Source organism: Macaca mulatta, chromosome 9, assembly GCF_049350105.2.
Source record: "Macaca mulatta isolate MMU2019108-1 chromosome 9, T2T-MMU8v2.0, whole genome shotgun sequence".
NCBI classification, from domain to species: domain Eukaryota; kingdom Metazoa; phylum Chordata; class Mammalia; order Primates; family Cercopithecidae; genus Macaca; species Macaca mulatta.
Genome location: NC_133414.1, coordinates 105,398,084 through 105,422,509, shown reverse-complemented (window position 1 = coordinate 105,422,509; position 24,426 = coordinate 105,398,084). Strand labels below are relative to the sequence as shown.

General features: G+C 46.4%; 1 protein-coding gene across 8 annotated transcripts in view; it reads left to right on the top strand.

The window, feature by feature from the left end:
- MYOF (myoferlin) overlaps positions 1-24,426 on the top strand; it is a 173,319-nt gene that overhangs the window by 13,614 nt on the left and 135,279 nt on the right. For 7 of the 8 annotated variants that reach the window (XM_077946808.1, XM_077946806.1, XM_015147703.3 and 4 more), the window contains exons 2-3: positions 12,085-12,140; positions 16,948-17,039. Coding sequence is in view for 6 of the 8 variants with exons in the window: in XM_077946806.1 (XP_077802932.1) it covers positions 12,085-12,140; positions 16,948-17,039 (148 nt within the window). In the remaining 2 variants the exon portion in view is untranslated. Of the gene's footprint in view, positions 1-1,651; positions 1,736-12,084; positions 12,141-16,947; positions 17,040-24,426 lie in introns of all 8 variants that reach the window. The other variant, XM_077946807.1, reaches the window with a different exon arrangement.

Below are 24,426 nucleotides of genomic sequence, written 5' to 3'. Positions count from 1 at the left end.
TTGGAGTGCAGTGGTGCGATCCTGGCTCACTGCAACCTCTGCCTCCCAAGCCCAAGCAATTCTCCTGCCTCAGCCTCCCGAGTAGCTGGGACTACAGCAGTGCACCACCACGCCCTGCTATTTTTTTGTATTTTTAATAGAGACGGGGGTTTCACCAAGTTGGCCAGGCTGGCCTCGAACTCCTGACCTCAAGCAATCTGCCCGCTTTGGCCTCCCAAATTCCTGCGATTATAGGCGTGAGCCTCCACGCTTGGCTCATGGGTGTAATCTTATTTCTTCTCCACAACAACACAAGGAGGTGCTGAGGACTGATATTCATACCCATTGTTCAGACGAAGATATTGAGACTCAGATATCAAGGGAGGCCAAAGCTGTGTAGCCAGAAAGAGGCAGGGAAGGACTAACCTTTACCTTTTTCCACTGCTTCACATATGGCTGGTTTTCTTTGTGCTTGGCATCTTCTCGTTTTAATTTCACCCTCTGTCCCTGTCCCAGGCCCCACTGACAAACACCAGCCCACAAACACTCCTGACTCCCAGCTCTCCCTCCGATCCACAGCAAACAAGCAGCCCAGCTTGCGAAAGCACCCACAGGTGAAAGCCATGCACCGCATAGGAAGGAGGGTCGAGGAAAGTGAATTAAACTGCTGGCAGGGCCAAAAATTCCACTGAAAGAGATGATTAATGGTGAGACACCAGGGTCTAAAGCTGAGGGTAAACTCAACTGGAAATTATTTGCCTGGGAAGGATAGGACCTAATTATCAAGATTTTTGACTCAGCGCTTTGCATTTGTTTTCAAAGTTGTTTGAAGTGACTATTTTGTTTTCTGTTGATACCATCTCTTGGATGGGGGAAGGGCAGAGGACCGGATCCTCCCAAAGCTTGCCTGAAGGAAGCAGTTGATAGTTCTGATCCAACACATGGTAATGTCCCCTGTGTCCTGGGCATGTGTGTCTTCTCATTTGACCCTTGCTGCAATTCTACCAGGTGGGCTTTTGTATCTCCTTTTTAGAGGACACTTGGGCCTTGAGAGGCCCTGTAGGCCCTACCTCCTTAGCTGGGTTTGAAGTGTATTTGCTGAATACCTGAGACTTCATTCATTCTCTAGCAAATTATGTCTCAGAAATACACCAGTCAGAAATAGGTTGAGTGGCTCCAGAGCCAGAAGACCTATATTCAAATTCTGGCTTTGTTTCTTACTAGCAGGTAATCCTGGACAAGCTACTTAACTTTCTTGTGCTTTGAATAAGGATCATAATAATAATAGATAACATTTACAAAGCCCTTAGAAGAGGGCCTGGCAGATGGTGAGCCCTATAGATGGTAGCTATTATTCCTGGGCATTAGATACCAATCTTTATTAATGAAGAAGTCTAGATATGAAGAGTTGGAGTAAGTAGACCAAGTTTACACCACTGGAAGGTCTGAAAAAGTGACAGGTCACCTGGCACCCTCTGCCTGCAGTGGCAGTTAAGAGCACAGGTTTGAAAACAAGGCTGACTTGGGCTCAAGCTCAGCTCTGCTACTTACTGGCTCCATGATCTTGGGCAAGTCAGTTAACAACCTTGATCCTCAGTTTCCTTATCTGTAAAATGAGTGTACTCGTATCTTCTATTTTTGTTGTTGTTGTTTGTTTGTTTTTTTGAGACAGGGTCTTGCTCTGTCACCCAGGCCATGGCCCACTGCAGCCTTGATCTCTAGGGCTCAAGTGATCCTCCCACCTCAGCCTCCTGAGGTGAGTAATTGGGACCACAGGTGCAAGCCACCATACCAGGCTAATTTTTTAATTGTTTGTAAAGATGGAGTCTCACTATGTTGCCCAGGAAGGTCTCAAACTCCTGGGCTCAAGCCATCTCCCACCTCTGGCCTCCCAAAGTGCTAGGATTACAGATGTGAGCACTGCCCCCAGCCTCCCTTGTAGGGAACAGGCGTGAACGTGTTTAATATGCCCAGCACACAACACAAACACTAAGGCAGTCAAGCCGGGTGCCTGGCCCTCCTGGGCACCCTTCCCGGCAGCCCTGGCAGTGAGCAGAGCTGGGACATGACCACGCCCCAGCATCAGCTTTTAGGAAGCAGATTCTGGCTGAGTCATTCAAACGGACTGGATTTCACTGCAACTCCCTTGGAAAATGTGGGTTTGATTCAAGAGCCTGTACGTCTGAAAGGTCATTTCCAGAGGCCAGTGGGGCACTGGGAGTGGAGAGGGGAGCAGTCACCCCGCCTTCCTTTTTGCTGGGGCATTTCTGTTTATCAGTGATATCCGTGACTGTTGCAGAAATGTCCCAAACAGCGTCGCTTTGTATCACCGTTTCCACTTGCCCAAAGTGCCTTTCTCCTAGAACCTGTTTGGCAGCATCTTCCTGGAACGATAGGGCAGCCAGGGTTGAAAAGCCAAAGTCAGCGACACTCCCGGAGAGAGGTCCACCTGATGGGCCCTGTGTCCCTGTGCTCCCCCAGGTGTCTCTCAAGTCCTGAGGACAGAGGCGTCTCTGCCGGCCTTTCTCAGAACCTTCTCTGCCCCTTGTTGATAGTAGAAATTAGCTGGCTCCTGGTGGCTGCCAGGCTGCCTGCCAGGGAGGAGCAGTCACTGCTCACATGCCAGCTGCCCCAGGGAACCTCAGAGGCCTGGAATGGAGCCATGTGGAAGAAATATTCCACCAGGGCGGTCCCAGCCTCACCGGGCACTTCCTCCAGTCACAGGGGCCCTGCCCTCCGGGGCTCCACAGCCTGGGAACACCCTGGGGGAATGCAAGGAGGCTGCCCTGGTGTTGTAATAAGAAATCATCTAGCTGGGCACGGTGGCTCATGCCTGTAATCCCAGCACTTTGGGAGGCCGAGGTGGGTGGATCACCCGAGGTCAGGAGTTCAAGACCAGCCTGGCCAACATGGTAAAACCCCATCTCTACTCAAAATACAAAAAGTAGACAGGCATGTTGGCGCATGCCTGTAGTCCCTGCTACTTGGGAGGCAGGAGAACGGCTTGAATCCGAGAGGTGGAGGTTGCAGTGAGGCGAGATTGTACCATTGCACTCCAGCCGAAAGAAAGAAAGAAGGAAGGAAGGAAGGAAGGAGGGAGGGAGGGAGGGAGGGAGGGAGGGAGGGAGGGAAGGAAGGAAGGAAGGAAGGAAGGAAGGAAGGAAGGAAGGAAGGAAGGAAGGAAGGAAATCATCTGATAGTTTTCATTTATTAGTCTTACTGTGTGCCAGGCCCTGGGCTGGGCACTTTGTATTCATTCTTTCATTTAGTCATTAAAGCAGCCCTAGTAATCATACTTATATGAACTTATGAAGTCCAATTTACTCCAGTCATGGAGAAATTACTACGTAGTAGGCATTGTAGGGGGAATAACAATATTAATAATACATAGTCTCAGCCTTCAAGGCATCACCCTCTGGTCTTAATCCTCCAACTCTGGAAACTAATTGCTGTTTGTCTCTTTTGACCAGGGTTTGAATCCCAGCTCCATCACTTACTAGCTGTGTGACCTCTAATAAGTTGCTTAACCTCTCTGTGTCTTGGTTTCTTCCTCTGTAACTGGGAATGACCATAATAGAACTTATCTGTTAGAGTTGTGAAGATTAAGTAAGAGAATCCATGGGAAGTACTGGGAACAGTGACTCCGTTCAGAGCACTTAATAATAAGTGCTAGCCATGTATGGGTGTGGTTTAGGGGTGTGTGAAATGTTAGGCACAATGGCAGATGAATTCATTTGGGGCTTTATATATCTCAAAAGAAAGGAGGCATGACTCCAAGACCTAGAAAAGGTGAAGAAGTATTTCTGAATGGGAGATCAAATGTAGACTCCTGGCTGAACCTAGAGATCTTATTGTTCTATTTTGTCTACTGAAGAGCTGAGTTACTCAGGGAGCTTTTGTAGACAGCTCCCTCACTTTTCCTGAGGCCATTTCAGAAAAACACAGCAATCTAACTGTTCAGGACTTGGGAGCACATCATAAAGCTTATGTTCCATAAGTCTGGGGGAAAACTTCGAGATTATCTATCTCACCTGAATGCATCAGTTTATATATGAGGGACTCTGAGCTTGAGGGTTCAGCCTTGTATTTTCCCAAGATGACAGCTCAAAGGAAGAGACGTCACAGATGTGCAAGTCCAGTCAGAGGGGCTGGGCCGACATCTGTGCTTTTCCCTGCAGGATTTTTAGGATCAGTGAGATGGTGTGTATTCGGAAGCATTTCAAATGTGTTACCATCATGTTACTTCCGTGGGCACCTAGTGTTATTGGTTGGACTAGTCAGAATTCTCCAGAGCAGCAGAAGCAATGGGATGTGTGTGCATGTGTTTGTGTAGAGACAGAAAGAGAGATTTTAAGGAACTGGCTCATGCAGTTGTGGGGGCTATCAAGTCTGAAATTTGCAGGGCGGGCCAGCAAGCTGGAAATTCACATAAAAGTTGATGTTGCAATCTCCAGTCTGAATTCCACAGCTTAGAAACTCAGGCAGGGTTTCTACGTTCGAGTCTAGAGGCAGAATTTCTTCTCCAGGAAACCAGTTTTTGCTCTTAAGACCTTCAACTGTTTGGATGAGGCCCATCTAAATTATAGAGGGTAATTTTGCTTTACTTAAAGTCAACCAGGTGTAAATGTTTATCACATCTACAAAATATCTCTACAGCAACATCTGGACTTATTTATTTATTTATTTATTTTTTTGAGACAGAGTCTTGCTCTGTTGCCCAGGCTGGAGTGCAGTGGCGCGATCTCGGCTCACTGCAAGCTCCGCCTCCCGGGTTCACGCCATTCTCCTGCCTCAGCCTCCCGAGTAGCTGGGACTACAGGTGCCCACAACCGCGCCCGGCTAATTTTTTGTATTTTTAGTAGAGATGTGGTTTCACCGTGGTCTCGATCTCCTGACCTTGTGATCCGCCCGCCTCGGCCTCCCAAAGTGCTGGGATTACAGGCGTGAGCCACCGCGCCCAGCCCATCTGGACTTATTTTTGACCAAACAACTACACACCATAGCCTAGCCAACTTGACACATAAAATGAACCATCCCAGCTGACCACTGGCACAGATGTAGCAAGTCAGTCTCAGGAGTCCTGATGTCTTTCAGGCCTTTTTTTTTTTTTTTTTTTTTTTTTGAGACAGGGTCTTGCTCTGTCACCCAGGATGAAGTGCAGGGGTATGGCCACTGCAGCCTTGACCTCCCAAGCGCAAGCAATCCTCCCACCTCAGCCTCCTGAGTAGCTGGGACTATTCAGTAACTGGTGCATGCCAGTATGCCTGGTTCATTTTTAAATATTTTGTAGAGATGGGCCGGGCATGGTAACTCACGCCTGTAATCCCAGCACTGGGAGGCCGAGATGGGTGGATCATTTGAGGTCAGGAGTTCGAGACCAGCCCTACCAAAATGGTGAAACCCCCGCCTCTACTAAAATACAAAATTAGCCGGATGTGGTGGTGGGTGCCTGTACTCTCAGCTACTCGGCAGGCTGGGGCAGAAGAATCACTTGAACCCAGGAGGCGGAGGTTGCAGTGAGCCGAGATTGCACCACTACACTAGATCCTGGGTGACAGAGTGAGATTCCCTCTCATTTGAAAAAAAAAAAAAGATATTTTGTAGAGACAAAGTCTCACTATGTTGCCCAGGCTGGTCTTGAACTCCTGTACTCAAGCGATCCTCTGGCCTTGGCCTTCCAAAGTGTTGGGATTACAGGTGTGAGCACCACACTGGGCCAGGCATTTTCATTAAGGGTCTGACACACTGGCTGGTAAGTGAAAAGCAAAGGAAATGGTTCTGTGCAGGAGGGCGGGCGGTTTGACTAAGAGAGCTGTTCAGTTCTCCTGGAAACCTTGTTCGGAGGCTGGCATTGGGGTTAATTACTGCAGTGGTGACCTCCGCAGAACTGAGTGAGAGGCAGGCGTAGCTAATCGGAAAACAGGAAATGTCCCGAAGAATGACTTGAGCCCTTGAGCACACTCAGAGTGTGCCCTGCATTTGAGTCAGTTGTTATGTTCTGGGCTGAAAGTATTTGATTTCTTTCCATAGGAAGAAACAGTCATCTTCATAAAATTAGATGCTGAAGCCAGGTTGGGGGATAGGTAATGTGGAGAAAGGAGAGGGAGTTTCCTGTTATTCAATCTGCTGTTCAGTGCCTGCAGTTTTAACCTTTTTTTTTTTTTAAAGAGGTAGAATCAAATAATTGACTAATATAAATATGTGACTGGCTGTTGATAAGAAAAATAATTTAACTACTTTCTTTTTTTGGCCTGATGTGTTTATGTGTGAGAATAGGTTTTCAATAAAAGATAACATATACACATTTTGAAAAACATCAGAGCCTCCTTCTTGGAAGAGATTGAGCTGGGTTTCTCCAGAAGGGTAGGAGCCAATGCCAGCCGCTTAGTTTTTCCTTGTTAGCTAGGGAAATGGGAGGTGCAGTGGTTAAATGCATGGGCTCAGGAGTCATACTAGACCTGGTTAGAAGACTTCGTCCTAGCCCTGTGATCTTTGGCAAATTACCTAAGCATTTTGGGGCTCTCTTTGCTTGTCTGCAAACTGAGGATAATAACAGCGCCTACCTCATAGGCTTGCCAGGAGGATTCAATGAAATGATGCATGTGAAGGGCATGTGAAGGGCATAGCAGCCCGGGCGCGGTGGCTCACGCCTGTAATCCCAGCACTTTGGGAGGCCAAGGTGAGCAGATCACTTGAGGTCAGGAGTTGGAGACTAGCCTGGCCAATATAGGGAAACCCAGTCTCTACTAGAAATATAAAAATGAGCTGGGCGTGGTGGTACACACCTGTAATCCTAGCTACTCAGGAGGCTGAGGCAGGAGAGAGACTGTAGTGAGCCAAGATCGCGCCACTGCACTCCAGCCTAGATGACAGAGTGAGACTCTAACTCAAAAAAAAAAAGGTGGGGGGCTTAGCAATGCCCAGCCCGCAGTGAGCGTCCCCTAGGGGTAGTACCGTTAGCATCAGCCTCACACGGTGAGTGCCAGGAGCTGCAGGAAGTTCTGGTTGAATAGCTCCACCTGGTCTGTGGTCAACTGGCATCTGCCTGGACTCAGCCATTCCCCTTTGTTTTCAACACACAATTGAATCGTGTGTTCAGGAACATGCGATGGGAGAATTGTTGGGCCACTTGGATTTTCCTCATGGGTTATAAACTTTTTGAAGTCATAAAATCCAGTTTCTAATACCCTCCACCTTTAAGTACTTATATCGGCCAAATGAAGCTTAGCCTGGTACTTGAGGCTTCACAGTGAGACCATAACCTTCCCACAAAGCCCAGTTGCCCCCTACCCACTTCTACACTCTTTGGTTCCAGCCAGTTGGGTCCTGGAGTGTCCCCAGATGTGACGTAACTGGTTCTCCCTCCTCCATGCCTGATCCACCCACCCTATTGCATCTACTGGAGTGAGCTAGTCTTCTGGCGCCACATTTCCAACCCCTCATTGTCCTCGAATTCTCATCTAGTTCAGCCTCTGCTTCTGTGCACACAGCCTGAAGTCATCTTTCTTTCCTCTGAATTTGCCTGTGCATCGATACCCCTCTGATAGCAACTGTAGTCCTTTCTCTATCAGTCCCCTATAGCCACATTTCCCCTCCCCACTAGACCCCTTGAGGGCAGGAACCATGTCTTGGGTATTTTTGTGTCTCCTATAGTGCTCAGCTCAGTGCCTGGCAAGCACCATTTCACAAACATTTGTTGGGTGGAAGAATGAAGGAGCTGACTAATGTTTGCGGAAGAACTCACTCAGTGAACCATTTCTGTGGGCTAAGCTCTGAGGTCTCTTGGCCTGAGCTGACCAGTCATTATTTCTGTTTATTCCCCCTCTGACAGGCAGGAAGGAACTTCAGGATGAGAATGAGACAGGCAGGAGCATGGTGGAGATTTTTGCTATTTCTTTTCTTTTCTTTTCTTTTCTTTTCTTTCTTTTCTTTTTTGATGGAGTTTTGCTTTTGTTGCCAGGCTGGAGTGCAATGGCACGATCTGGGCTCACTGCAACTTCCGCCTCCCAGGATCAAGGAATTCTCCTGCCTCAGTCACCCGAGTATCTGGGATTACAGGTGCCCACCACCATGCATGGCTAAATTTTGTGGTTTTTGTAGAGATGGGGTTTCACCAGGTTGGCCAGGCTGGTCTCGAACTCCTGGCCTCAGGTGATCCTCCTGCCTCAGCCTCCCAAAGTGCTGGGATTACAGGCGTGAGCCACTGCACTTGGCCTGTAGAACTTTTTTTTTTTTTTTTTTTGGAGATGGGGTTTCGCTCTGTCACCCAGGCTAGGGTGCAGTGGCTCGATCTCGGCTCACTGCAACTTCTGCCTCCTGGGTTCAAGCAATTCTCCTGCCTCAGCCTCCTGAGTGGCTGGGACTACAGGTGTCCACTGCCATGCCTGGCTAATGTTTTTTGTATTTTAGTAGAGACAGAGTTTCACCATGTTGCCCAGGCTGGTCTCGAACTCCTGAGCTCTGGCAATCCACCCGTCTCGGCCTCCCAAAGTGCTAGGATTACAGGCTTGAGCCACCATGTCCGGCCAGCCTGCGGAACTTTTTAAGACTAAGAACTATCTTACACTCTTCTGTTTCCTGTTACTGGCACGCCATGGATGCTTAATAAATGTTTGTGAATGAATGAATGAACAAATGAATCTTTTCACACTCCCCATCTGCTGACTCTGGAACAATCCTGTCCCTCCTGAGGGCAGAGAGGATCCGTGGTCCCAGGCTCGGCGTCAAGGTAGCTTGCAGCGAGTCTTCCATGCACTCTGTTTCCCAGGTCAGGAACCAGGTTTGGGACTCGCTTCATGTTGACAAGTGCTGTTTTTTTCTGTGATCTACCTGGAGCCCTTGTCCCTGCCTTGGCTCCCTGGTTGGAGTCTTGGGGACTTGGAGACTTGAATTTTGCTTCAGTGCCATCTTTCAGTGATGCAAATCCTACCCCAAGCCCGGGTGCTCAGTTTCTATCGCACTATTTGCTGCCTTCTCCTTGCTTTCCCTTCTTGCTGGGACTTCTTGGAATCGCCTATCTTCTCTCTTGAAGGACTGCCATGGTCTCAGGATCCAGATCCACTCCTTTGTGACTCAGTTCTCCACCCCCCAAGCCCCGGTTATGGGAGCAGGGGTAGTGGTAAGGTAGAGGGAGATTGGTGGAACTATTTCATGCTTGTTGAATGCAGGGATTCCTAACCTTTTTCAAGGTCACTAACACATTTGAGAATCTGATGAGAACAATGAGCTCTTTCCTCCAAGAAAATTCACAGATGCAATATTTTGTGTATGAGAGCAAATAATCTTGGAGAGTTTCAGGATACCCTGGAAAGTGACCATGAACTTCCTTACGGACATTTTCCAAGATGCCAAGCCCGTCACACATGTTATATTTATGCATCTTCATTATCCAGCATTTCCGACAGCTTCCAATAAGGCACTGTGGTCTGGTGGCAAACATGCACACACACAGAGTTTGGAGCCAGAGGGATGTAGTTCAAAATCTGGCTCTGTTTCCTTATTAGTTTTGTGATCGAAGGCAGGTTAACTACTCTCCATTTTCTTGGCTGAGAAAGGGGAATGACCACGTTTACCTCGAAGAATTGTCTCAATGGTTAGAGACACTGCGGTAGAATGCACAGCCTGGCACCTAGAGATGATTCTGTAGAGGGAGCAGCTACAATTACACATAGAAACCATTTTGTCCAGTTCTATTTAAGTTAAAAATTCTTTGCATGTCTCCTCTTTCTCTCAAGAGCACTTTATTATACTGTAACCAGAGAGGAGGATTGGGAGTTTCTGTTAGAGAAGGAGAGGGATGGGTGGGGTCAAAATGGAAGTGTGGGAGGGGAAGTTTCAGGACAGCTTCTAGGGGACCTCAGAGTCAGATGCAGTGAGGGGCTGTGTAGGTCACATAGAGAGAGCACAGGCAGAACCAGCCAGGATAGGTCTGGGCACAAGCCGACAAGTAGTGTCATGCTGAAGCTTAGGAAGGGAAACCATTGGGCTGTGTGTTGCCCTCTCAAGTGGAAAAGTTAATGCTTAGCAGAGTGAGGGCCATGACTCACAGCCTTACTATGCTGAGGTCTTGGAAGAATGAGGTGGTTAGTCCCACAGGCAGCTGTGTGCTGGGAGCCAAAGCAATGTGACATTAGCTAAACAAAACCCACTACCTCCTACATTCCACAGCAGTAAAGGAGAAGCAAAGGCTGAGGAGTGATTCAAAGTATGGCCACCAATGTGAGACTGCCTGGGTCTCAAATCCTAGCAGGACCATTTATTAACTGGGTGACTTACTTGTTTTTTGTTTTGAGACTGAGTCTCGCTCCATCCCTTAGGCAGGAGTGCAGTGGCACGATCTCGGCTTACTGCAACCTCTGCCTCCTGGGTTCAAGTGATTCTCCTGCCTCAGCCTCCCGAGTAGCTGGGATTACAGGCACCCGCCACCATGTCTGACTAATTTTTGTATTTTCAGTAGAAATGGGGTTTCACCATGTTGGCCAGGCTGGTCTCAAACTCCTGACCTCAAGTGATCTGCCCGCCTCAGCCCCCCAAAGTGTTGGGATTACAGGTGTGAGCCACCGCACCCAACCAACTGGGTGACTTTGAATGTTACTCAGCTTCTCAGTTTCCTTAGCTGTGAAAGGGGGATGAAAATAGTAATTACTTACCTCCTAGGGTTTTTACTTTTTATTTTATTTTTATTTTTTGGACAGGGTCTTGCTTTGTTTCCCAGGCTGGAGTGCAGGGGTATGATCTTGGCTCACTGCAGCCTTGACCTCCTGGGCTCAAGGGATCCTCCCACCTCAGCCTCCTGAGTAGCTGGAACTATAGGCATGTGCCACCACACAGAGCTAATTGTATTTTTGTAGAGATGGGGTTTCATTATGTTGCCTACGCTGGTCTTGAACTCCTAGGCTCAAGCAATCCTCCCACCTTGGCCTCCATAAGTGCTGGGACTACAAGCATGCACCACACCACCTCACCTGGCTCCTCCCAGGCTTTTAAGATTAGATGAAGGCCGGGCGCAGTGGCTCACACCTGTAATCCCAGCACTTTGGGAGGCTGAGGCAGGTGGATCACTTGAACTGGGGGTTTGAGACCAGCCTGGACAACATGGCAAAAGCCCATCTCTACTGAAAAAACAAGCAGAAAAATTAGCTGGGCGTGGTGTGTGCACCTGTGGTCCCAACTACATGGGGAGCTGGAGGTGGGAGGATCGCTTGAGCCGGGAGGCAGAGGTTGCAGTGAGCTGAAATAGTGCCGCTGTACTCCAGCCTGGGCGACAGCATGAGACCCTGTCTCGAAAAAAAAAAAAAAAGGTTAGATGAGATAATGCTTACAAAGTATTTTGTGCGCAAAGATTAGCTTTTATTTGGGTAGGTATTTGAGGACTTGGGGACCCAAGAGAAGCCTCTGCTCTTTGGACATTGCTACAAGGAAACTTTAAGTACTTGCTTAAAGTTGAATTACTCGCGTGCTCATCCAGGTGGGGTACTGTCCAGGCTCAGACACAGAGAAGAAAGATCTTATGTCTGCAGAAAAGATGGCCTCAGAGAAAAGGAAGCCCCAAATTATCTGCGAGTCCTAGAAAGTGTTCATCTGCTTATGACCTTGTACCGAAGCCTATGGGAGGGAGTCCAGCTTGATGCTGGAGCTGTGCTGGCGTCTTAGCACACTCAGAAGCAGCATGAGCTTCAAAGCTGAAATTCCAGGTTTAAAGCAGGGCACCACTGCCAGGTGTGAGCTCAGATAAATGTCTTAACTCTTTGAGCCTCAATATCCTTGCCTATAAAATAGCAATATCAGCATCTCAGAGGTTAGCTTTGTTGGCTTCTTTCTACAGCAAGCCGGAGATGCAGAGGCTCTGGGTAGCCTTGGTGAGGGAAGGGCAGAACATCACATCCCTCAACTCCATGTAGACCTGGAGATGGGAAAATCTTGTAGACCAGAAAAGGCCATTTCATTTGGAAAACTGTGATTCAGGTAAACCTCCATCCTAAGCAGATGAATGGGGAAATGTGGGCGCAAGTAGGCCTTTGGGTAATGTTCTTAGAATAAATGAATGGTCCATGCTCTTTAATTTTTTATAAATGATTGCTGTCTCTTCCTTTATCTCTTTTGCAGATGAGAAAAAGAAAACAAAGAAAGTTGATAATGAATTGAACCCTGTCTGGAATGAGGTGACTTCATCATTTTTTCAACTTTGTTTTAATAGATAAGTTATCTCTGCTTGTCCTCTCTTTGGGTAAGAGGTTATCTCTTCCCTTTGGAAGGAGAATCTCTACATTTCACCCCCACCCACTCCATTTCCCTTTGTGTTCACCAAGAGAGCAGTTCAAGGACAGTAGCTTACCAGCGACCATCTTCTGTACAGCAGTGGCATGGCGAGGGAAGCCTGGACTGGCAAGGGAGTTGAGTTCTTACCAGGCACCGCCATGAGCTTGCTATGTGGGCTTGGTCCACTTACACTGCATATCTGGGGCACATGTGTAGAGCAAGGATGGGATTAGATCATCTCCAGAGTCTCAGAAGGAAGGCCTCATAATTAAAAACATATCTGCATGTGACAAATCAAGAGTATATCACATGATTCTCTGTGTGTCTAGCTGGGTAATGACATATATTGTTTTTATGTTGATAAAAGCGATGTCCAATATACTTCATGTGGAAATTTTTGGAAACTTCAGTTAATCATTAAAAAATTAACTTGGGTCCCACTGTGTAGAGGCACCTACTATTAACATCTGTGATGTATCACCAAGTGTTTATTGGAGGAATGTATTTAATAAAATCTGACATCTGATACACAAACTAGCATCATATAGCAAATGATTTCCTCTCCTACACTTTCTTTTTTTTTTTTTTTGAGACGGAGTCTTGCTCTGTAGCCCGGGCTGGAGTGCAGTGGCCGGATCTCAGCTCACTGCAAGCTCCGCCTCCCGGGTTTACGCCATTCTCCTGCCTCAGCCTCCTCTCCTACACTTTCTTACTATTATATCCTGAGCATATGCCCATATCATTCAATTCAAAAGTATTTTAATGACTGTGTAATATTCTACTGAAGATATATAACTTATTTACCTCCCCCAGCTGTTGACCTTATATCTATTTTAGAAGTGTTTCAGTGTTTAATATTTTCACAAATATGTGAAACAATTTAATTCTTCCCACAGAATAGGATTTTCCTACTCTCTCTCTCTCATTTTTTTAAACCACCCAATTATTCATGAAACTTTAACTTTTTAATAGTTGATGGCCAGCTCCATTGTGTTTTTCAAAAGCTGAGTCAAACCTCCCTGGACAAGAGCAGTAATGAATGTCTTTGTTATTTTCACCAAGTCACCAGGCCATGAAAGCTCCCCTCCACCCACCCATCTTTCTCTCCCAACTAGTTTCAATCTCTGTAAGATACGGACTAGACCCTTACCTTTTTTTTTTTTTTTTTTTTAATTTTTATTTTGAGACAGAGTCTCCCTCAGGTTGGAGTGCAGTGGCATGATTAAAGCTCAATACTGCCTTGAATTCCTGGGCTCAGGTGATCCTCCCACCTCAGCCTCCTGAGTAGCTGGGACCACAAGCACGCACCACACCCCAACTAAGTTTTTTTGTAGAGATGGGCTTTTGCTGTGTTGCCCAGGTTGGTCTTGAACTACTGAGCTCCAGTGATCCACCTGCTTCAGCCTTCCAAAGTGCTGGGATTACAGGTGTAAGCCATTGCGCCTGGCTAGACCTTTTATCCTTGAATGAAGTGAAACAAAAAACTTTTTAATGCCTTGGTTTTTTTGTTTGTTTGTTTGTTTTTGGGGGGGGATTGAGACAGAGTTTCACTCTTGTTGCCCAGGCTGGAGTGCAGGTTGCTCACCGCAACCTCCGCCTCCCCGGTTCAAGCGATTCTCCTGCCTCAGCCTCCTGAGTAGCTGGGATTACAGGCATGTGCCACCACGCCCAACTAATTTTGTATTTTTAGTAGAAACAGGGTTTCTCCATGTTGATCAGGCTGGTCTCGAAGTCTCGACCTCAGGTGATCCACCCACTTGGCCTCCCAAAGTGCTGGGATTACACGTGTAAGTCACCAAGCCTGGCGTTTTTTATTTTTTATTTACTTATTTATTTTTGAGACGGAGTCTCACTATGTTGCCCAGGCCGAAGTACAGTGGCGAGATCTTGGCTCACCGCAAGCTCCGCCTCCTGAGTTCTCACCATTCTCCTGCCTCAGCCTCCCAAGGAGCTGGGACTACAGGCGCTCGCCACCACGCCCGGCTAAGTTTTTGTATTTTTAGTAGAGACGGGGTTTCACCGTGTTAGCCAGGATGGTTCGTGATCTGCTTGCCTCGGCCTCCCAAAGGGCTGGGATTACAGGCGTGAGCCACCGCGCCTGGCCTTTTTTTTTTTTTTTTTTTTTAAATTAAAAAAAGACAGGGTCTCGCTTTATCACCCAGACTGGAGTGCAGTGGTGCAATCACATCTTACTGCAGCCTCGATCTCCCGGGCCCAAACGATCCCCCTGCTTTAGCCTCCTGAATAGCTGGGACTACAGGTATAAGCCACCATGCCCAGCTAATTTTAAAAAACGTTTGTAGAGATTACATCCTGCTATGTTGCCCAGGCTGGTCTTGAGTTCCTGGGCTCAAGCCATTTTCCCATCTTGGCCTCCCAAAGTGCTGAGATTACAGGCGTGAGCCACTGGACCAGCCTTTTTAGTGCCTTTCTGAAACGCCCGGTAGGTCTCAGGCAGGTTGAGAGGGAATTCCACTTATCTGTAATTTCTCCAGAACCCAGAACACAGTCAGCTGGACTACAAGCTCCATGAGAGCAAGAGACCCCTTGGGTTGGTCGCTGCGGATTCCTAGTACCTGACACAGAGCTCTAAGAGTAAACATTTATGTGAGAGTGCTTCCTACTTCAGATTTTGAATCATCCCAACTCGTCTCTATATTTGAGATCAAGCCACATGACCAAGGGCAGAGAGAGAGGTGCTCTCCTGTGAGTTGCCATGTCCTCTGCAGGGAATCAGCCATCTTATTCCATTTTGTTTCCAACATTTTTTTTCCCTTTCCTTTCGTATTCCAGATGTACTTATCAAGTAAACTGTTATATAATTGAAACCAAACACAAATGAAATGTCAACCCCAAATCCACTGGGATTGCTGGTGGCGGGTGTGTTCTTTTTTTTCTTTTTTCTTTTGAGATGGAGTTTTGCTCTTGTTGCCCAGGCTTGAGTGCAATGGTGCGATCCCGGCTCACTGCAACTTCCACCTCCCGGGTTCAAGTGAGTCTCCTGCCTCAGCCTCCCAAGTAACTGGGATTACAGGCATGTGCCACTACGCCTGGCTAATTTTGTATTTTTAGTAGAGATGGGATTTCACCATGTTGGTCAGGCTGGTCTCGAACTCCTGATCTCAGGTGATCCACCTGCCTTGACCTCCCAAAGTGCTGGGATTACAGGCGTGAGCCACTGCATCCGGCTCTTGTTTTCTTTTTTGAGACAGGGTCTTGCTCTGTCACCCAGGCTAGAGTGTAATGGCACAGTCATAACTAACTGCAGCCATAACTAACTGGGCTCAAGTGATCCTCCCGCCTCAGCCTCCCAAGCAGCTGGGACTACAGGCACACACCACCTCGCTCTGCTGATTTTTAAATTTTTCATACAGATAGAATCTTACTATGTTGCCCAGGCTGGTCTTGAACTCCTTGCCTCAGCCTCCCAAAGTGCTGGAGTTACAGGTATGAGCCACCATTCCCAACCTGGGCGTGTTCTAATAGAAGCTCTGAGGCCAGGTGTGGTGGCACATGCCTGTAATCCCAGCACTTTGGGAGGCCAAGATGGGTGGATCACATGAGATCAGGAGTTCGAGACCAGCCTGGCCAACATGGTGAAACCCTATGTCTATTAAAAATACAAAAATTGGCCAGGTACGGTGGCTCACACCTGTAATCCCAGCACTTTGGAAGGTCGAGGCGGGTGGATCACGAGGTCAGGAGTTCAAGACCAACCTGGCCAACCTGGTGAAACCCCATCTCTACTAAAAATACACAAATTAGCCGGGCATGTTGGTAGGCTCCTGTAATCCCAGCTATTCAGGAGGCTGAGACAGGAGAATCGCTTGAACCCAGGAAGCAGAGGTTGCAGTGAGCTGAAATTGTGCCACTGCACTTTAGCCTGGGCAACAGAGCAAGACTCTGTCTCAAAAAAAAAAAAAAAAAAAGAAAAATTAGCTAGGCATGGTGGTGTGCACCTGTAATCCCCAGCTACTGAGGAGACTGAGAACTTGGTTTTTTTTTTTAAAGTTCTGAAAATAATTTTTTAAGAAGTTCTGAAACAAGCTTTCCTTCCATTCTAAGCCCACTACAAGGAGGATCAAGTCATCATTTAATTTATTTAATTCATGTATTACCTAATCAATCAAAGGCATCAGTGACGCTTTATCAATCTTTTTTTTTTTTTACATTTGTCATTAGCAAGCAACCTACTGCATTAAAATGAGAGACTCAGAAAGGTCAGTGTATTACAGCGTTGACCTACCATGGTGGAACTTAAAATGAGAGGCATTTTAGAAAATGTTTTCTTAGATTATTCATCTTCTTTGTTTGATAGTAGTATGATTAAGAAGAGCAGATAATTTAAAACTAGCCATTGAAGAAAATGTTTTCACATACACTCTGCATTTTATTCTTTCAGCAGTTGTGGTAGGTGTTGAGTCCAGCTCTTGAGTATGAGGCAGGGGTGTGTGGTGACCCGGCTGAAGCCACAGAACCTAGAAAGCAGGAAGCCAGGAGTTGTCTACAGGTCCTCCAAGTCAACATCTGGTTTGCCTTCCCACCCCCTCAGCTGCCTTAAGGTTTAGAATTTAATCATTTCTGCCTAACTTCAAAAGACTGTCATTGGTGAAAATAATGACCCACCATGTGGTAACTGGTGCATCTTAGTATAATCTCTGCTCCTTTAACAGCCTTTTTTTTTTTTTTTCAAAACCTTTCTGTGAACAGATTTTGGAGTTTGACTTGAGGGGTATACCACTGGACTTTTCATCTTCCCTTGGGATTATTGTGAAAGATTTTGAGACAATTGGACAAAATAAGTAAGTTGTTTTCACCTGTTTTTCTCATTTTATGTATTACTATCTCACTGTTGTTTATTTTGTTGAAGAGACACATCTTTAATAACATAATCCTTCCAATATAAATGTGCTTTAATTCCATGCCCTGCTCCCTTCTGAGCCAATAACAGATGTGGCTAATCCATCACAGCGCTTTTTCCCACTGACTACTTTTTTCCTAAAAAGCTGCAAACACCGAGCCACCACTAGTCTATCAAACTTGGCACTTAGAGTGAAGGCTGTTCACATGCCCGCAACTTCTTGATTAACTGCACTTCCTACCTCTGGTAGTTTATCTGAACTGTAGTGATAATGCATACAACCCAGATCACTTCTTCTGGTTATTTGTGGCCCATACACATCTCATTCAAGTTTTACTTTCAGCCCCATTTCCATTGTAATGTCTCCTTCGCCTTTTAATCCCAACAGACCTAAACAGACCTTAATCCTTGCCTTACTGCCTCTTTCCTTTCACATGGGGAAGGGTCACGGTGGTGCCTGTGGTGACACCGAGGGTTGACCACTGGGTAAAGTTGGGAGACTTCCCCAACAGCTCCCCGTGGGACAGAAGGACCTTAGTATTAATAAATTCACCCTAGCCCTGGATCTGGACTTTGGCCTTGTAGACTTAGACCCAGTCTTATGTTACCAACTCAAACTAACCAAGTTCACAAGAGACCAAAGTTTTTTTTTTTTTTGAGACGGAGTCTCGCTCTGTCACCCAGGCTGGAGTGCAGTGGCGCAGTCTCGGCTCACTGCAACCTCCGCCTCCCATGTTCAAGTGATTCTTGTGCCTCAGCCTCCTGAGTAGCTGGGACTACAGGCATGTGCCACCATGCCTGGCTAATTTTTGTATTTTTAGTAGAGATGGGGTTTCACCATGTTGGTCAGGCTGATCTCGAACTCCTGACCTCATGATTTGCCTGCCTCAGCTTCCCAAAGTGCTGGGATTACAGGTGTGAGCCACTGCACCCGGCCTATTTTTGTGTTTTTTAGTAGAGATGAGGTTTCACCATGTTGGCCAGGTTGGTCTCAAACTCTTGGCCTCAACTAATCTGTCCACCTCAGCCTCCCAAAGTGCTGGGATTACAGGGGTACAGTAAATTAGATGGTCACTCCAGTTATTGGGGTCTTCTGCTTACCGGCATCAGAATAAGACAGTCTGCACAGACATGGACTCCCTGGACAGTGCTTTGATAGGCACTCCCATGTTTGCCTTTGATGAGATCCTTTTTACCATTCTCCGTTGCTGACCGATGCCCCCTGCATATTTTTCTGTAACTATATAAATACATTCTGGGACGGGTGTGGTGTCTCCTGCCTATAATCCTAGCACTTTGGGAGGCTGAGGTGGAAGGATCACTTGAGCCAAGGAGTTGGAAACCAGCCTGGGTAACATAGTGAGACCCCATCTCTAAATAAATAAATACATACCTGCGTACACTCTGGCAGGTTCTGGTCCCACTCTCTTGCACTGGAAACTATTCTAGCTTTTTAAGGTTCTGTTGCATATCTCAGCTGTGAACTATTACATGATTATTTATTCCCCACCCCAACTCCCAAAAGCCAGTTTTATTTCCCATATTTCAAAGTTTTGGGGAAGGGGAGGGGAGGGCCTCACACTAGCCTCCTGCATGTTACTAAGACTAGGCCCTCCTCTTCTTTGCTTTCTTCTTTCTGCAAATGGTACCATTGTTTATATTCTAGACCAGGCCTCTCCAACAGAAATACAGTGCAGGGTGCATATGCAATTTAAAATTTTCTAGTTGCCAGATTAACACAAATATAAAGAAATGGGTGAAATCAATTTTAATAATATATTTAACTCAGCAGATCCAAAATGTTATTTCAACATGTAATCAATGTTTGAATCACTGTGATATTCTGCACACATTCTTTCTCTTACTCAGGCTTTGGAAGTGTTTACTTCACACTTACAGCACCTCTCAATTCAGAGACTAACCACATTTCAAGTGCTCTGTGGCCAAGTGTGGCTAGTGGCCACCATATTGGACAGGATGGTTTCAGATCCTGGGCTTAAAACTTCAAACCTCTCTGCACCCTCTCCCTCTTGCTTTTTTTTTTTGTTTGTTTGTTTGTTTTGTTTTGTTTGAGACAGAGTCTCACTCTGTCACCCAGGCTGGAGTGCAGTGGCGTGATCTTGGCTCACTGCAACCTCTGCTTCCCAGGTTCAAGTGATTCTCCTGCCTCAGCCTCCCGAGTAGCTGTGATTACAGGTGCACACCACCATGTTCAGCTAACTTTTGTATTTTTAGTAGAGACAGGGTTTCACCATGTTGGACAGGCTGGTCTCAAACTCCTGACCTCAAGTGATCTGCCCACCTCGGCCTTCCAAAGTGCTGAGATTACAGGCATCAGCCACCGTGCCCAGCCCCCTCTTGCCTCTTATCCAGTCTGTCCCCAGATCTTATGTTTTCTTCCTTTCCAAAGTCTGTGCTTGTGCATGTGTTTCTTCCCCAGACCTACAGCCACCAGCCTTGTTGAGGTCTTCCTCATTTTATGCCTTATCTATTTCAGCATGGCAATGGGTTGGCCTCAAAACTCTCATCTATGGTTTAAAGTCCTTGCTTTCCTGAAGGCTATGATACTTAGAGAAAGTTAGAAAATAAACAAATACACTAAAAAATATAAACATAATGTGTCAGGTACCTTGAAATGCTGTGAGCTAAAGAAGAGACTGTTATATCCCATGAAGAAAAGCAAATCAGAGGAAAAAGGAAAGTGGTCAGGGGTAGCGGGGAAGGGAGATCCCATTTTATGTGAAGTGGTGATAAGGTGACAATTGAGCATAGACCTAAATATAATCACAAAAGTAATTACAATTTTGCACCAACCTAACATAATGAAGAACTGAGCCATGCAGTTCACTGGGGGGTAGGGGGGAAGAATATTCCAGGCAGAGAATAGCAAGTGCAAAGGCCCTGAGGCAGGACTGCACTGGGGATGCTGGAGAAATGTGAGAAGGGCAGCCAGGCTGGGGCACAGTGAGGGGTGAAAGTGCAGGAAGGAGGTGAGGTCAGAGAAACCACAATATGTGTGACTTTGTGGGCCAAGGCATGGGCTTTGGATTTCATCCTAAGTGGAATGGGAATCCGTTAAAAGGTTTTGCTTATGATCTGACATATTTTAAAAGGATCACTCAGGCTTTTTGTGTGGAGACTGGAGGTAGGAACCAGTTAGGAAGCAGGAAAACAATACTGGGATACCATTATATATTTATTTTAGACCTATTGAAAACACAGTGGGGCCCTCAGATGACAGCAGTGATGGAAAGAGGACAGCTCCCCACCCTAAGGCTCATCCTGGCACTCATTTTGGACATTTGTATGCATTTCTAGAGATGGAGTTCACGTATAGTCTATCTGAACCTGGATATTTTCATATTTTTCTGAACCTATGACATGCATAATTCTGAACAAAGAAAATATGATAGGTCCTGTTCTAAGAGGGTCCTTTTAAGGTTCAGGGGCACCATGCATCATGCTGAGCTATGTTGCACTTGGTGTTCTGATGCCTGCTGAGTATAAAGACCAAATGAGGCTGGATGTGGTGGCTCATGCCTGTCATGTCAGCACTTTGGGAGGCAGAGGCAGGCGGATCACTCGAGGCCAGGAGTTTGAGACCAGCCTGGTCATCGTGGCGAAACCCTGTCTCTACTAAAATACAAAAATTAGCCGGGCGTGGTGGTGCACACCTGTAATCCCAGCTTGGGAGGCCGAGGCACAAGAATCTCTGGAACCTGGGAGGCAGAGGTTGCAGTGAACCGAGATCACACCACTGCGTTCCAGCGCTGGTGACGGAGTGAGGGAGAAAAAAAAAAAGACCGAATGAGCACGTGGTTACTCTGATATTATGATGACGGGAATTGTTAGGCATAACAGAAGAAGGCAAATTCTAAGCCAGTTATGAAGCTGGTCTTGATTACTTTTTCAATCTTTCCTTCCTCCCATCTTCCATCCCCCTGACTGTTGCTGGGCATCCAGTGTCTTTAAGTTTCCTGGCTCCCACAGTGGTATGCGCTGAGGCCTGCCCTCTGAGCCACACCCTGCACCCTCTGCCAATTCTTTTCCTGTACAAAACTTACCTGTCCTGTGGCTCAGTCCTTCAAGGCCCCGCTTCAAAGCGCTTTCTGAGAAAGTAATCTAGTGATGGCATAACAGCTGCTAATAGTTAATTTCCCTGTAGCATTGACTTTTGGACTGAAGGCCATCAGTGACTTACTTGAAAAAGTGAACAACATGGGAATTTTAGGCCTTATGGTCAGGTCATTGGAGGAGGTGTTTTTATTAATAATTAGAACATTATCTCTCTGTCCTGTAGATTCCACTGCATAGTTTTCTGTCTTGCAGTGGAAGGCCAACCCTGCGTCAGCTCCGTAATGAACAAGGCATGATTTTCTGCCCCTCCGTCGCCTCTGCTCTTTTACTCAGCAGTGTACCTCCCCATCCTCAGCTGGGAATCACGATCATTAATTAGTTTAGTTTCCACCAACTAACCAATACACACACCTTGGTCAAATTACCTGTGCATTTCAGAAACAAACATTTTTTTAACCATCTGGGAATAAGCTGTATGTGTGTCCAAAATATTTGTGTATTTTGGGCCCGGATTTTCTTTTTGGCTTTTCTACTAAAGTTCTGGCCTTTGAGGATCCACTTACAGCTCAGTGTGGGACCGCTTCCCTCACCTGAAGCGCAGGGTGGGGGCAGAAGGGTTTTCTACAACTTAAGGAATGTACTGCCTGTTGACTTTGCTGTTACCATGGAGATGGCGTGTGCAAACACGAGCCCTCGTTTTGCATCTGCTGCTCCTGGCCTGTTAGCAAACAGTTCCCAGCTGCCTGGGCTGGCTGTGCTCCATGCCTACACCCGCATGGGCCAGACCCAGGCAGTCCCAGGCTCACAGCGCCTGCGGGCAGTGAGACCTCCCCACCCCTCAGGCACTGGGAGCAGGTTGCCCTGTTCAGTATGGACTCTCCTCTTCCTCACTTTACAGTCATCCAACCAGCCATTCGGAGGGAATGAGGGTGAGAAAGGAGACAGAGGAGCCTCTTGGTTTCATGAGGAACATGAAATGTTATTTTTAGAGGAAATGTCAGAGTGGAAAGATTTTCCCAGAGGCTGAAGAATGAAAGTTCCCTTTGCAGACAGCCAATGGCTATCGCTTGGTGAGGACTTAGCATGTGCTAAGGGCTGTGCCCAGCCCTTTGCATTCATTATCCCACTTGATCCTCACACACACTCCATATGATGGGTCCGATTTTTCCTCAGAGAGGTTTAGTAATCTGCTTAACGTCACACAGCAGGTGTGTGTCAGAGTCAGCTCATTTATATCCAGGCCTGTACACTTGACTTTTATGTTATACTAAAAGCCTCTGACTACCTATAGGAAACAAAATGTAGGTAGAATGATCAATTCTCTCTGCTGAAATAGAAGTGATTTTTCCTCCTAATTTTGAAAAAAAAAAAAAAAGAATTCTCAATATCAGTGTATTGCTACCTTTTATAAGCTCCACCCTAGGTAAAAATTTTCAGCATTTTTATACTGTTGAATAGGAAGTCACTTATGCCTATATTCTGCAATGGGCCAGATATATGAAGAGACTATATCTCATCTCATTTGCTCTTCACAGTGACCTTGAGAAGGAGAGAACAGACTTTAGCCTCAGAGGGGTTGAGGCGGGGACCCTGATCTGTTGGCATCCTGGCCCTACCCTTGAGTTCCTAAAAGTGCCATCCTCAAGAACCTGTACATGTAGAAATAAAAGATATTGACAAGTTTTCAGATTTGTGTGTGTGTGTGTGTGTGCGTGTATGCACACATGGACACACATGCCCAGGAGAAAAAACAGGTATTGCCTAGAGTTTTTGCATTTGCTATTCCCTTTGCATGGAGTGCTCCTTCCTTCAAACTACAATAGACGTAAAATCTTGTCATTGGGCCTCACCATGTCTGATCATCCAGCCTAGAGCAGCCTCTCCCTGTCACTCTTTATCTTATTACTCTGTTTTATTCTTTCAAAGCCCTTCTTAGTAGGGAGCTCATGTGAGCATAAGAATGGGAAAAGGATTCTGTGTGAGCATATAGATGTTAGAATTGTGTTTTAGACAAGTACTCAGGGTATGTGCTGGTCCACACACCTGCTATATGTAACTCAGCATTTACCACCAGCTGAAATGTTCTTTTCTATTTACTTAATCATTTGTTCTCTCTCTACTGGATAGCAAACTCCATGTCACTCTTGTTCGGTGCCGTGAGACCAGCACTTAGCACAGTGCCTGGCATACGGTAGGCTCTAAATAAATGTGTGTTGGATGAATGAGTGAACAAGTGAGTTTATGATGCTCCTACATGGATGACATTTACCATTTACGAAGCACCTTGCAGCTGTCATGTCAGCTTACTGATAATGGGCCACCAATGTGGAATCTGTCCGCCTCGGCTCTCTGAAACAGCTCCCTAGTTCCAACTTGGGTTTAAGCTGCAAAGGGGTCAGGATACAAAGGTCAGAACACAAGAGAAACAAACCTCTCTCAGAAAGCTCATGCTCTTTTGTAGAGAAATGTGGAACTCAAGACTGAGCTCACAGGAAGGCAGTAGAGCATGGTATTTGAAAGCTGGGATTCTGGAGCCAGGCAGAAGCCGATTAGAGACCCAGATCTACTGATTACTAGTGGGTGACCTGGGCAAGTTACTTACCCTCTCCAGGCCTCCGAATTCTCATCCTTAAATAGACTGTAGTTTGGAATTGACTGTAGTTTTGTTATGCTAAGGGATTAGATTTACCCTTCCACCTGACACAACTAAAACAAAATACATGCAACAGTAGTTTTCAGATGTTGGACTTTGCTGGCACAGAACAGTGATCTCTAAGAGATGGGAGACAAATGAGGTAAGCCCTGTGAGGTCCCAGCTTAATGCCTAGAAAGACTCATTTCCATGCTGCAACGCAAGAAAAGGGAACCCAGGCAGATCCTTGTGGTCTCCCAGAGTTGGAGAGGTACAGATGGGAGTCTAGAGACGCCAAGGTTAGTCTAGAGACGCCAAGGTTACTAATGGACCAAGAGGAGAGAAACATACACACACACACACACACACACACAGAGAGAGAGAAGAAAGAAGAGAGAAGAGAGAGGAGAGACAGAGAGCACTTCAGAGACTTACAGAGAGTTCCCCTTGAATCTTCAGCTGAGAACTGAGTGAGGAAACTACCTGAGGCAGGACTAGAAAGAGTTTACGTTCCCACCAACCGGGGAAACACTTGTAATTCATAGGGAAGGATTTTGCCTCCATAATGTAGAGAGAAAACAATAGAAACTGACCCAGAAATGGCACACAATCAGTAGAC